Source organism: Gambusia affinis, linkage group LG11, assembly GCF_019740435.1.
Source record: "Gambusia affinis linkage group LG11, SWU_Gaff_1.0, whole genome shotgun sequence".
NCBI classification, from domain to species: Eukaryota; Metazoa; Chordata; class Actinopteri; order Cyprinodontiformes; family Poeciliidae; genus Gambusia; species Gambusia affinis.
This window is the reverse complement of record NC_057878.1, coordinates 19716878-19729870: the sequence shown is the minus strand read 5'-3', so window position 1 is coordinate 19729870 and position 12993 is coordinate 19716878. Positions and strand designations below refer to the sequence as shown.

Sequence of the window (12993 nt, the reverse complement as noted above, 5' to 3'; positions counted from 1 at the left end):
ATCATCTTCTCAACTGAAAGACCAAAATGTAACTTTCTGTAACAGCACTCTATGTATGGTGAACCATTGTGAAATGTTGTTTACAGGATAATGGTTAAGGAAGGATTTTCTTGAGCAGGAACAGTAAAGCTTGTTAGGAAGGATGTAGAGATGAATGAAGTTAAATACTAGCCAATCGGAAGACACCATGTTGACGTTTATCTTCTACAAGGACAAAGCATGATGATGATTTACATCAAAGCATATTCATAAGAGGCTGAGTCCGTGGATGTGCAAAACTGGTGAAAACAAAAGACTTGCAGCTGTGCTTTCAATCAAAGCTTGTGGAACAAAAATATTGAGTGATTTTTCATTTCATAACTTATTTGTCACCTTAAAATTATGCACTTTTTTGTGTTCGTGCATAACAAAAAAAATGCCATAAAATACATAGGACTTTTAAAACTTGACAAAAATAAAAAGCCCAAGGAGAAGAAATGCATGCAATTTAAAACTGTCCCATCCAGAACATCTTAGTCATGTTTTTAATCGAGACAGAAGAGACTTATTGGTCCTAGAAATGCCTCTGGGTTGCTCTGATTGTTTTCAGAGTCATTGCTCATGCTTTAGTGATTACTCACTCTCTCAGGACTACTTTACATTCCACTGCCAAAATCCTCCATCCAAAAATTCTACAACACTTTCAGAAAATACTTCCTATTGTTTGCAGAGTTGGGCTCATAAGCAAGATTTTAAAAGCTGGTAGTATCTGCTGTATCACCTATGTAGATGAAGTATTCCCAGACATACCTCTCTCTTGATAAAGGTTTGGGCTCAGGCCGGAGGACCATTAGAGCGCTGCCAGCACGTGTTGCTGGGGGTGACAAGGGGAAGTTGGTATCCAGGGAACCGGACTTCCTGTGCAGCGGCTCCAGCCCTATTGCCCCTGGCATATCACTCTCGATTGGGCACGAGCCGGCTCGACCCTGTGACGCCATCGGACAGGAGCCCGAGCGACCGTGATGGTGAAGGCGGTGAGGGTGGTGGGTTGGCTCTGTGGCCCCGGCCCCATGGCCTGCCTGCGAGGGGTCGTGTGTGGGTGGAGAGGACGGGGGTGAGCGTGGTTTCTTTTTGGCTGCAGCCCCTGACAAGAGCTTTAGCAAACCTGCTGCTTTTCTCTCCTTCTGAGGATTGGCAGATAAAGACAAAGAGAGGGAAACATACAGTAAAGAAGTGGAAGGTTTACACAAAGATCCTGAAAAAAAATATATATATTTATGAGATAAAAACTAATTAGAGAACACTTTGTATATGTCATAAATACTTAAACCTATTTTAAAAATATTAATGCAAATAGCGAACTACTGATTTTAGAGTTGAATAAGCCTGAACTACTCCAACTAAACAGTATTGTCTTTGTACACTCAGAGAGGAGGAAGCTATTTCATCAAAAGAAACAAAAAAATCCAGATTACAGTTTGCATAAGCACACAGGGACAAAGACCTTCATTTTTGGCGACATGTTCTGTGGTCTGGTGAAACTAAAGAGGGACTGTTTTGCCATAACGGCCGTCGTTACAATTGGAGCAAAATGTGGGATAATTGTATGCATTGGAGCACCATCCCAACTATAAAGTAATGGGGTGGCAGTAATGGGGAAGAGCTGTTTGTCTGCATGAAGGCCAAGTGCATTTCATAAAAAAAGATGCCATCATAAGGAAAGGGCAGTAAGTGGAAATTCTGAAGCAACATTAACAGACATCAGTGAGGAAATTAAGCATTGGGAGCAGATTGGCCTTGAGTATACAACCAAAGTGGAGACAAAGTAGTTTTAAGACAACAAAGTCAAGGTTTTGGAGTGGCTGTCACAAAGACCTGATCTCAGTCCTATACAGAATTTGTGGGCAAATCTCAAAAGGTTAGTGTGAGTGAGGTGAGCAGCCTAACTTAGTTACTCCAGTTTTGTCAGGAGGAATGGGACAGAACTACAGCAAACTATTGTGAGAAGCTTCACTTTTGTTTTGTTTTAATTATCATTGCGGGGTGGTGGCCAGAGTGACCAGGGGAAGTTTTTGCAGACATATTTTAGCATGATAATCTCCCAAGCAACATTTCACAGACCATTTCTTTGACTGACATTCATTACACAGTCATGTTAACAATTGTTGAAGCAAAATTAGCTGATACATTCATCTGTCAGAGACAGAACAAACAGCCATATCAACTACTCTGATGTCAGGACTTGGCATTCTCCCCAAGTTCCTGTTAAAACAACCCACACAGCAAGGCTGATGAAAACCAAAACAAAAAGCATCACTGCAAACAAGCCACATTCCTCAAGTGAAGCCTTAGCACAGAGGAGGGATGGCACAGAAACAAGTGCTCAACAAAGCGCTAGGAGAGAGTGTGAAAACATTTAGACTCAGCAGGATTACCACCAAAAGCCAACTGCATCCCCTGCTCTCCAAAGATAGCTTTCTCTGCTATCTTTGAAAAGCATTCCCTCCAAAAATATGTGCTTTTCTCCAAATTGAGTGTTTCCTACCTTTAGTTTCTTTATCAAACATAAATCTTTTACAGCTCACAGTCAGAATAATGAGCAGCTGTTAAGAGTGTGGCAAGGTAGTAAGACGTGCACTCACACACACGCACCCCCCCACACACACACACACGGCAAAAAACGCTCAGAGCTTTGGTACCACACATTATCCTCCTGCAAAAATAACAGATTGAATGCTAATTTCAGAGATGGAGGACAGGACAGTGAAATAAACAACACTAAAAAAGGAGAAAATGGTAAGATGGGAGCTGGATTTAATAATGAAAGAGGGATTTTTGGGGCAAGGAAGGAGACAAGCAGAAGGGAAGAGACAAAGGAGGGAGGTAGATTAAAATGGCACAAAATGTGAATAATCACTCCCTCTCTTCTTTCATCTGCTGGCTTAAAGGCTTAATCTGCCTCTTGTGAATCAGTGCGCCTCTTTATAAATGTCTGTTTATCGACATATATTTATAGAGAGCACACGCAGGCCCATGAGCGCCGTTTCCAAATAAACCACCAGAGAGCAGCATTAACTCACATGTGACTTATCCCACCTCATTCATCCATCCATCCATTTGTTTCTGTGCTGTTTTCTTTCATGCACAACACAAGGCACACATTTTGACATGTGGCTAAAAACAGTGCTGTAGGAAATGGTTTGTATTTTTCATTGAATAAGAGGAAGTTTCACTTAGTCTTTGGGAATCCAGAGCAAACAGCTCAGGGTTGACACAATTAGTAGAGCAGATGCTGGATAACAACAAGAAATCCAAGTAAAATCCAGGAATACAATGGGATAAAATCTGAAGAACTGATCCATTTCAGTGAAGACAATATTATGTCTTAACATGACTTAAGACCCAGACGGTGGCATTTCACAACTATTTTCAAGTTAAATTGGACAAAACTGTAAACTTGAAGGGGGAACATAACACAGTTCTGTTTAAATGGAAACTAAGGCCAGTAATATCTAAACCATCTCCAACATGTTTCTTGGCATGCCCTGCACTTTTCGGGACCTGAAATCCTCTGAGCACCCTCGACAGCTTTTTTCCTTGGCAGCTGCCCCGTGAGTACAGTCTTTTTGGAAACTAGTGTGTAGCATCCAGACCGTTATGGTCTGTAGCAGCAGCTGCGCTCCAGACAGCGTATCAAACACAGATTTAACCTAAACTGTGTCAGGATAGCTACTTTGTCATTTTACAAATATGACTTCAGACCTACTTATCTCCATCATCCCCTGCTCAAACTAGCAAAAATATTAACTGGACTGTAAGAGTTTGACTTGTACACCTATTAGTCTTATAATTATAGGATGCTTGGGGAGATGTGGTGGAGGCAAAATTCAGATTTCAAGTTTGAATTCAAGACTTTATAAAAAGGGCTGCATAGGGGTGCATGTTTTTGCACTGTTGACTGGATAAAGAAGGTCCTGGGATGGATAGACAGATGGACAGACAGACAAATGAATATACAGATGAACAAACAATGATGGCTAGATGGGTGAAGGGAAATCTGGATGGATGGATATATCGTTTTGACAGTGGTATAAGAAGTAAAGTCTGGAAACACTAATCCTTCTTCTTCCAAATGTTTACAGAAAAAATACTTAAATTTCAGACCTTTCCTGATTCAAGTGGGTGGATTAAAGAATTGCCAACGTATTTTTTTTTTTTTTTTTTTTTTATATGATCAAAATGTGGGACAAAACTCTGAGTCGAGCTTTTACAAGAAGATTCCAGGCCATCTCTGATGTAAACAAAGCCTCTGCATGCTGTTCCACAGTCAATGAGCTGTTTGTCAAGCAGCCATGTAGTTAGATTAGCTGTTCCAGAGCATGAAGCCAACAGTGAAACAAATGGAGCTGAGACAAATGCAAGCTTTCGGCGGCATCCTTCACTGCTGGTGCACAAGGGTCCGCTGAGCAGTTGTACCAAAGCCCTGGGCAAATGACATTAAGCAAGTCTGCACACACAGTGCATACACACATGCAGATGTAAAACCTGTACAATACAGATCTACAAAAACAAGGAGGATAAGGTGATATTTGACGAAATCCTTTTCTAATTTGACTTTGACAAGTTAATTAAATCACAAGTGGCAGGACATACAGGAGAAATACAATCTCTTGAGTCAAGAAAAGTCACATTTGCACAAGGCATTGCCTTTTTAAATACTGTTCTTCTACATCCTCATTAGTGGACATTCATGAATGAATGCAGGTAAAAAAACCCCCCCAAAAAAAACAATTTTAGATTTTGACAATTTTTTTAAAAACATCAGTATTTAATAATCTCTCCCTTAGCTGCTGGCAAAAAGAAAAATCAATAACTTATAATATACAATTCTGAGAAGTTGTCTTTTAATTGCAAGTGGGCAGAAGTCCTACCTTCTCCACTTTGGGTGCTAGGGCACCCTGGGTGGGAGTGTGGGAGGGACCAGGAGAAGGCGGCTGCAGTGGACTGGCCGGCTCACCGTTGAGAAACACGGCAGAGACGTTGGGAGGTGTGAGACAGGAGAGAGGGGAGGAGAGGGGGAGGATGGGCCGTGAAGCCGGGGAGGAGAGCGGGGAGGGGCCTAAGCTGGGTCCTGGAGACACCATGGAGAGGGGACGACCCGACTGGCCAGCGCAGCGTGAGGGAGAGGAGTTCTGAGGACGCAGCGGGGAGATGGATACAGTGGGGCGCTCTGGACTTCCAGCAGGTGGACTATGGACTAAAACAAAAATAAATGCAAGGGTTTCACTAAGATGCCTGAAATCAGGAAAATAATGTATGAAATAATCATTTTTAATGATCTGACTAGTAATCTGCTGATACAATAATTATGAATCTATTACCTTTACATTAACACTACTTCTATGGTCATTTGCTGTGCATTTAGGTAAGAGCTGTTGTAGTCACTAACAATAGTAAGAAACAAAAATAAGGTTTCAATTATATAGTCACGAAAGGAAAACGATAAAAATGAACTACCTCTAAAGCTAAGCAAATTTAGTTCAAAATGTGTCAGTGGAGTAAAACCATAGAATCATTCTACCAAAATCATGGTTTGGTACAGTGCTTATAACTTTTTTCAGTTTTTAAGTTCATATTTAAAGACCTCTAAACAAATTTGTAAGAAGGAAAACAAACTACCTAAGAACTACCAAAGATTCTCAGATGCAGGTCGAAAGTCTCCTAGTCAAATTCCCTTATTGACATTCTTACTAACATCTTTAATTTAAAAGACAAATCTAAACCCTTAAACTGTAAAATCTTAGCAAGGTCACTCAAAAATAAAAATCCATTTAAATATAATGGCAAACAGTTGGGTTTTCCAGCCACCTGCTCTGCTACACTGCAGCAGGATACTAAAAACATCCTTCAGAGAGGTGAGCTGGTCATGTGATAAAACCACTAAATGCCAGAACTATGCACATACTTTATTTTGTAATCGAGACCAGATGCGTGTCGGCATGCGTGTGTGTGCGTGAGGGAGAGAGAGAGACAGACACAAAGCAACAAGAGAAAAGGGAGGAAAAAAAGTGGAAAAAAATGGGGAGAGAAACGAGGAGCTCTGTCATTACGCCTCCATAAAACAAAAAGCACAGTGATGTCATTCGGCTATGTGCTTGTCAGTTTGTGTGTTCACTTGTATGTGTGTGTGAACGTGGGCGTGCACATGTCGGTGTGTGTGTGTGTTAATCTTGGCAGTGCTCTCTGAGTGTGTACTCTTCAGCCTTCCCAAAGAGACCTTCAGCATTATTTTCTCAGAGGGAGAAAGAAACGACACAAAGAGAAGGAGAGAAAGGGGTATTGAAGAGATGAATAGATTCCGAGTGGAAAGCAAGGTTGATATGATCTAGACCTTGTACTAGTGCAACAGTGTGCGTGTGTGTAGGGGTGTATATGCGTGGGGGCGTGTATGTATGAGTGTGATTGCTTGTAGCACAAATAGTAACACTGAAAGATCAGAGCACAGTATTTCAGTGTTTTTCACATGTGGGGTTAGCTTCCAAGTTGCCTTGGATAGGGTAACACTGGAGTGCTGCAACGTGTTTCTCAAACATATTTTAAACAGATCGAGTCATATTAGTGTTCTATATGGTTCTCGGTGCCTAAACGAGGGGAAAAACCTAAACTGTTAATACAAGGCAGGACATTTGTTTAAGTTTTAGCACTTATTGGAGACACTGAATATAGTTTAGTTTCCCTAACTCTTTTTGATGTCTAAGCACAACAACAAAGCTAGGCTCAGTGGAAGTGATTAATCATATTGCCTAATCATAACTAAATAATTATGTTTTCTATGCATAAAATGAACTACTGACTTTGGTTTATTGATTTGGTTTTGCCACGAAAACAGTTTTTCCATGTTTTTCCTAAACATAAAAAGTACATTTCTTGCCGAATCTTAACACTGAAGTTTAGTTTCCTTAAAAGGTTCTTTGTAGTTTCATTTCCTGTCATGACTATTTAAAATCACATTCATATTTGTAGAAATACAACTGAAATGATAAACTCAGTGCAACCAGCTACTTTAATCACAAAAACAAGAGACTTTGTACACTATGCCTAATTTTTTATAATTTAATAATTCTATAACCAAGAATTATTAGAATAATTTAGTTTCCGATAACTATTTAAACCTAAAGCCAGCAAATGAGGAAAACTCACCACCGCAGTCATAAACAAAATTTAAATAGTACATTTTCTAAAAAAAAAAGTATTTTTGCTAATGGGCTGTTGAGAACCTGAATAGTAAACAATTTAGATTTATTCTTAAATTCTAAACTCCACTGTCCAACCATCATAGTAGTTTAATTTTCTTAGTTTGTGGCATTTACAACTGAGCATGAAGGTAATTTCAGGGAAACCAAAATCATTTATTGCCTACAGCCAAACAAGAATCCTTGTTGCCTGAACTCAGTAAAGTTGCTTGGTTTCCTGGCGCTGGTTGGAGTTCAAACCCAACCAATAAGCCACTTAGGTTAGGGATGCGCAATATATTGCCAATATCAGTCATGGCTGATGTTAGTCATTTTTAGCAAATTGGTTTCGGTCTCGAAAAGTAAAACCAGGCCAAAATCAATAATCACTGTTTGTCTGTATCTTGTTATTGTCTGAGTGTTTTGGGAGGCAGAGTGGTTGTCCATGTGGTATTTGTTTGGGCATGTGACAGAGATAATGATTCAGTGCAGGATTGCAGGGTGTTTAACTGAAGCAATGTCAGTGGTGTGGTCATTTCTTCATGGTGTCACAACGGTAGGGGATAATAAATACATATACATAAAGATGCAGAAATATATTTATGTTATATAAAAAAAAACTGGTTATCAGCCATAACAGGAATATTTACCTCAAGTATCATTATCAGCTCAAGTTTTTATATTGCTGCATTCCTAAATCAGGCTTGTTGCCCAACTCTGGGTAAGTAGCTTTATTCTCTTTGCAAGTCAGTACAAAATGTCATCCATTTATTGAAGCAAAATGCTCACAGTCACTGTTATACAGATTACAGCATGTTTTGAAGCAAGCTGGTATAAAAATAAACAAGTATATTTTGACTGAAAGGCACTGTAATTGTTATTTTCTATTACAAATCCAAATCATCTACATTTAGTTAATAGAAAAAGGAGTTAAAACTAAAAGATAACATGTACTTTTTTGTTCCTGGTTAATTTCTTGCAATATTAATAAGATTTTGAGTTTTTCCGTGTGTTTATTTTAGGTTCCTGTGTCTTGTCTGACTGGTGCTCCTGCCGCGTCTTGGTTTTGTTACCAGTGCTACCAGTGGTGAGCCTTAGATTTTCCGGTCAAGCTGTGCTGCCTGGAGTTTGAGATCATTTGTGCATTCTTCACCATTAAACCGTCATCATTTCTCTCAGCAACTGGGTCCACTCCGTCTGCCTCACCACCTCACATCAGTAGTTTCATGACAGATTTGTGTTGTTAACCAGTTTTCACATTTGCAGAAGTTTAATCTTAATTGCACAATGGATTGCACATACAGTACAATCCAGTGTATTGTTTTGTTGTTACTAATGTTGCTAATTTCTATTTGACTGGTGACTGTAAAAATGAGAAACATTAAGAAAAAAAAAACAAGACAAATGTACAAGAGAAAGACAATTAAAGAAAGAGGATGTTAACTGGACCTGTGCCTACTAGAGTAGGTACTTAAATTAATGACTGTTCAATATTCCATTATTTTCTAATCAAGAACAAAATGGGCTAAAATGCTCCAGGATCCTAAAGGATAAGGACTCTGGTGCTTGGAGTCAGAAGCCTGAGCCAAAACTGCGCAAACAGCATTAAAAAAGAAACATCTTTAATTAATCCCTTTTATTTCTATTAATTTGTTAATTAAATATTCTGTGGGAAGAATCCCTTCTTCTTTGACATCTTTTCAGAAAATTTAGTTATGCTGCAAATATGCAAGTTAATTGTTGTCCAGTTGTTCATTTTAACGTGTCCAAGTGAATCATGTGAATTAGATCTATCTAAAAACAGCTTTTACAGAGTCGAACTGAAATTTGTTGCTTTATCTCAAGAATAAACATTCTGTGTGCGTATTTCTGCTTACCCAGCTGCATTGAAGTGCGGGCCTGATTGGCCACATGCTGGCTGGAACGCAGGCAGTTCTTCAGCTGGGCGGCGGCAGTTTGCGGCGAGGACGCGGGGCTGACACTGTTGACGCAGTTTGCTGAGGTCACAAGCGGAGTGGCGGGACGAGACGACGAAGGGCCTGGAGATCCGGGGGATGAAAGGTCTGAGATTTTACCCACCGCTTGACTGCACCCACTTCCCCCTCCTCCAACTGGACTGGACATACTCGAACCTCGAGGAGATACAAGTCCAAATGGAGCCCTTTGAAAAAGAGACAGGATAAACAAGCCGACTTATCAGTTTACCAAATGGTCTGTGTTCTTTGGATTTTTTTTTTTTACTTCAGCTACATACAAAACTTACCCACCAAAATAAAACAAGTAAATGGAAATGGTAATTATACCACCTGAAGTGACATTTAAGCAACCTACAACCACAATTGTGAGATGGTGATTTGGAAAATTATTGCTACATTATTTTACAATACAGACCTTTTTTACAAAGTTAAAAATAAACAACCATTTTTTTATTAAATACAGAATTTGAAATTGAATATTTAACCAAGTCTAGATACGGGGCAAATTTGATCCTGTGTTGGTAACAGAGCTGGTGTCATTCTTCAATTGAATATGAAGCTGAGATAAATGCAGCACATATTTAAACTGATTTTAAACTGGATGTTTAAGCTGTCAGCGAAAAACTTTGCTACATACTGAAATGATATATTCATGGTATTCTCATACATTGTATGTAAACAAATGTTTTTTTAGATTTGACAGATTGCTTAAAATTCAAAGATATGGGTAAAGCCTCTAACAAAAGGCCAATAATAATAATAAATGTTTTTTTAAAACAGTTTTAAAAATGTGGTTTTCATATGTTCCTGGCTTTGATTAAAAAGCTTTTTAGTGCACCATTTCTCAACTTTTTATCTACACAAATGGATATTACTCAGCTCATGAATAATAATCAGCGTTAACAGGAGAAAAAAGCGGGGAGGGATTTTTTTTTGTTTTACATACATTTGCACTAGTGTACAGCTAAAGAGTCAACAACAGTTTTAGATCCTGAACTTCACTATGTCCCCCTGGTTTGCGTAATATCTAATGGTAGCCAATCTTATTTCAATATTCATCAGAAACAATACAACTTTATGTTGTATTACTATTATGTAGCTGCAGTCTAGTCCTTATAGATATTACAGGGATCAGTTCTAAACATCAGTACTAAAGGTATGGCCAGGTATTGCAGAAGTATAAGCATTGTCTGTTAGTTTTTCATGTCTGCTCACAACACCAGGACAAAAACAACACTTCTGAGGAAAAGTGTCTCCAACCAAGACAAATGTTACACAAAATCACATTAAAAACATGTAGTGGAAGCAGAGTTTTTCTTCCCTTTTTTGTTCCCATTCTACCAGCACTTTTTCTACTCGTATCTCATAAAATCATAGCGCCAGTTTCACCACCATGGACTCCCACCTCGAATAGCTCCATGCAAATTTTTGCCATCTTATTAATTCATGCTTTGTTTTATTGCTCCTGAATGTGGATGCTGTGAAGTATAGCCAGGGTCTTTTTTGGCATCAGCAATCCGTGCTAAAGAAAGACATTTACTGACATCAAGAAGAAATGATCCTGGTGCATAAGGAAAACATGCTAATTTGAAACAAAAAGGTTCCCTTTTGAAAAAAAGGGAAAGAGAACAGAAGAGAGCTATTCTCATCTGATATTAACATTTAGCTCAAAGCACCACATTTTGCTGCAAGCATTGCTATATGTACTCTCCTGCTTGTTGGGCACAAAATATTAACACTGATGCAGGTTTTAGTTCATGATAGCATTTCGGATGCCGCAAACAGTACTAGTAAGCTCTGTCAGAGTGAGTAATGTCACTATTATTGTCTGACTGGTGGATCACCACGATGTAGTGTCCTGCTGCATCATATATGCTGCTGCAGGCTGCTCGTGTTTCTGTCTGCAGAGTGCTGAATGGCAGAACAGTGAACTGAACATTATTGACGCAGCGGTATTCACACTCTTATGACTTCCCATCGACTTCCCGTCAGACACATACAGAGTTATAGCTTTCTATGCGTGAGCACGTGAGTGTGCGTGTTTCAAACAAAAGACACAACTGAGTTATTCCCAGATTATTTGATTTCAGGTTCTGTATGGATATCAAATAGTAACTACATGCATCTGGTTCTTCTGCATGCTTGACACAGAATGCTTCCAAATGTCCCTACAAATGCTTTAACTCCAGTTTGTGACCATAAAGATGACGATAAATTTCTGCAGAAAACTCTGGTTGCTAGTAGTTCAGAGCCATTCACATGTCCTTTTATGAAAACAGACTGCCATACACACAAATGTGCGCTTAAACCTTTTTCTGTGTGTGAGCAATTTTGAAAGCCTCTCATTATCATACAGAGAAATTTCTGAGCTGCACTGCAGACAAAGGAGGGGGTAGTAAGGAAGGAGGAGTGGGAGGAGGAGAAGAGAGTATGCTTGCGTAAAAAATAACAAATTGCCTCTCATTTGATTATGCGTTCATCTTGTCTCTCTCTTTCTTTCTCTCTCTGAGATTGCATAAGCGTCAAATGTGAAGCAGCCATTCATACACACTTGAGAAGTAAACCTGCTGTTCTGGCTACAGTTTTGTCTTTTCGTATAATTGTTTTGTTTTTTACTTCTTCTTCTTCTTCTTCTCCAAGCTGTATTGTTTTCTCTTTCAGCTATCTCCAATTTTACACTTCACAACCACATTTTATCTATCTTTACATCTATCCCTTTTCCCTGCGTTTTTCCTATTTACAACGACTGCCTTTAAATGCATCACCTTTAAATAAAACACCTGAACTGTTCTTTAAGCTTGGATGTGTCATAATCCTTTGCAAGAGGCAAGTCCTTATATTTTGAGAGGCTTCAACATAAAATTTCAATGGATTTTATTCTAATTTCTTGTGAATTGATCAAACTGGTTCAAGAACATCAGTAAACAGCAATATTCAAGTCTAGCCAAAGACTGGATTTTAAGTTGGACTTAGATTTTGCTATTCTAACTCAAGGACATACTTTGATCCAACATACAGCTGGAGCTACATTCAAGGTAAGCTCTGGCTGCATGTCTGGCATCTTTATTTCTATAGAGTGAACCTCCAGCCCAATGTCAAGCAGTCTGTGACAGGTTTTCTTCCAGTACTGCTCCATATTTAATTCCATCTATCTTTTCATTACTGTGAGTTTAGAACTGATTAACCTACCATTTCTTGGTAGGTTTTCAGTTGTGGCATCTCTGTCCATGTTTTTGCATGATAGACTGATTACTGCTGTGTGAGATTTTTAAAGATGGAGACATTGCTTTGTATCAATGTTAAAATCCTCCATTAGGCTGCATGTTGATAGATGCTAATACTCTTTAAAGTTCTCACAGGTGTATTTATAGCAAGATAAGATCACACAGAAGTTTACTCTACTAACTAATTAGATGAATTTTGAAGATAACTGGTTCTACTGGATTTTATTTACAGGTATCACATGCAAATTGGCATTTCAGATTCTAACTGTGAATAATTCAAAACCCATGAGTTATTTTCTTTCTAATTTACAAATATTTTTCACTTTGGTGGGCCAATCACATATAAATCAAGCAAATTTCATTATAGTTTGTGGTTGTACCATAGTAAAAATTATGCATTTTACAACATGCATGTGGTCAAACAAATAAATGATTTTACATATTAAAACCAATTTTTCTTCAGTTATTTTTAGACTTTTATGTGCCAAATCTTTGCACTGCTTTAATTTGTACAAATGAGTTTTAAGTGGAATTACAATAAATATGAAAAAAACTAAACAACAAGGAAAATTATTTGTCCAA

General features: G+C 38.6%; 1 protein-coding gene across 5 annotated transcripts in view; it reads right to left on the bottom strand.

Annotated features, from left to right (window-relative positions):
• Positions 1–12993, bottom strand: part of LOC122839345 (E3 ubiquitin-protein ligase SH3RF3-like) — a 105417-nt gene that overhangs the window by 7673 nt on the left and 84751 nt on the right. The window contains exons 7-10 of one of the 5 annotated variants that reach the window (XM_044130829.1): positions 9338–9372; positions 9089–9250; positions 4911–5236; positions 790–1163 (exon numbers count right to left, since the gene is read on the bottom strand). In XM_044130829.1, coding sequence (XP_043986764.1) covers positions 790–1163; positions 4911–5236; positions 9089–9250; positions 9338–9372 — 897 coding nt within the window. Of the gene's footprint in view, positions 1–789; positions 1164–3005; positions 4487–4910; positions 5237–9088; positions 9373–12993 lie in introns of those variants that run through there. The other 4 variants (XM_044130828.1, XM_044130826.1, XM_044130830.1 and 1 more) reach the window with 4 other exon arrangements.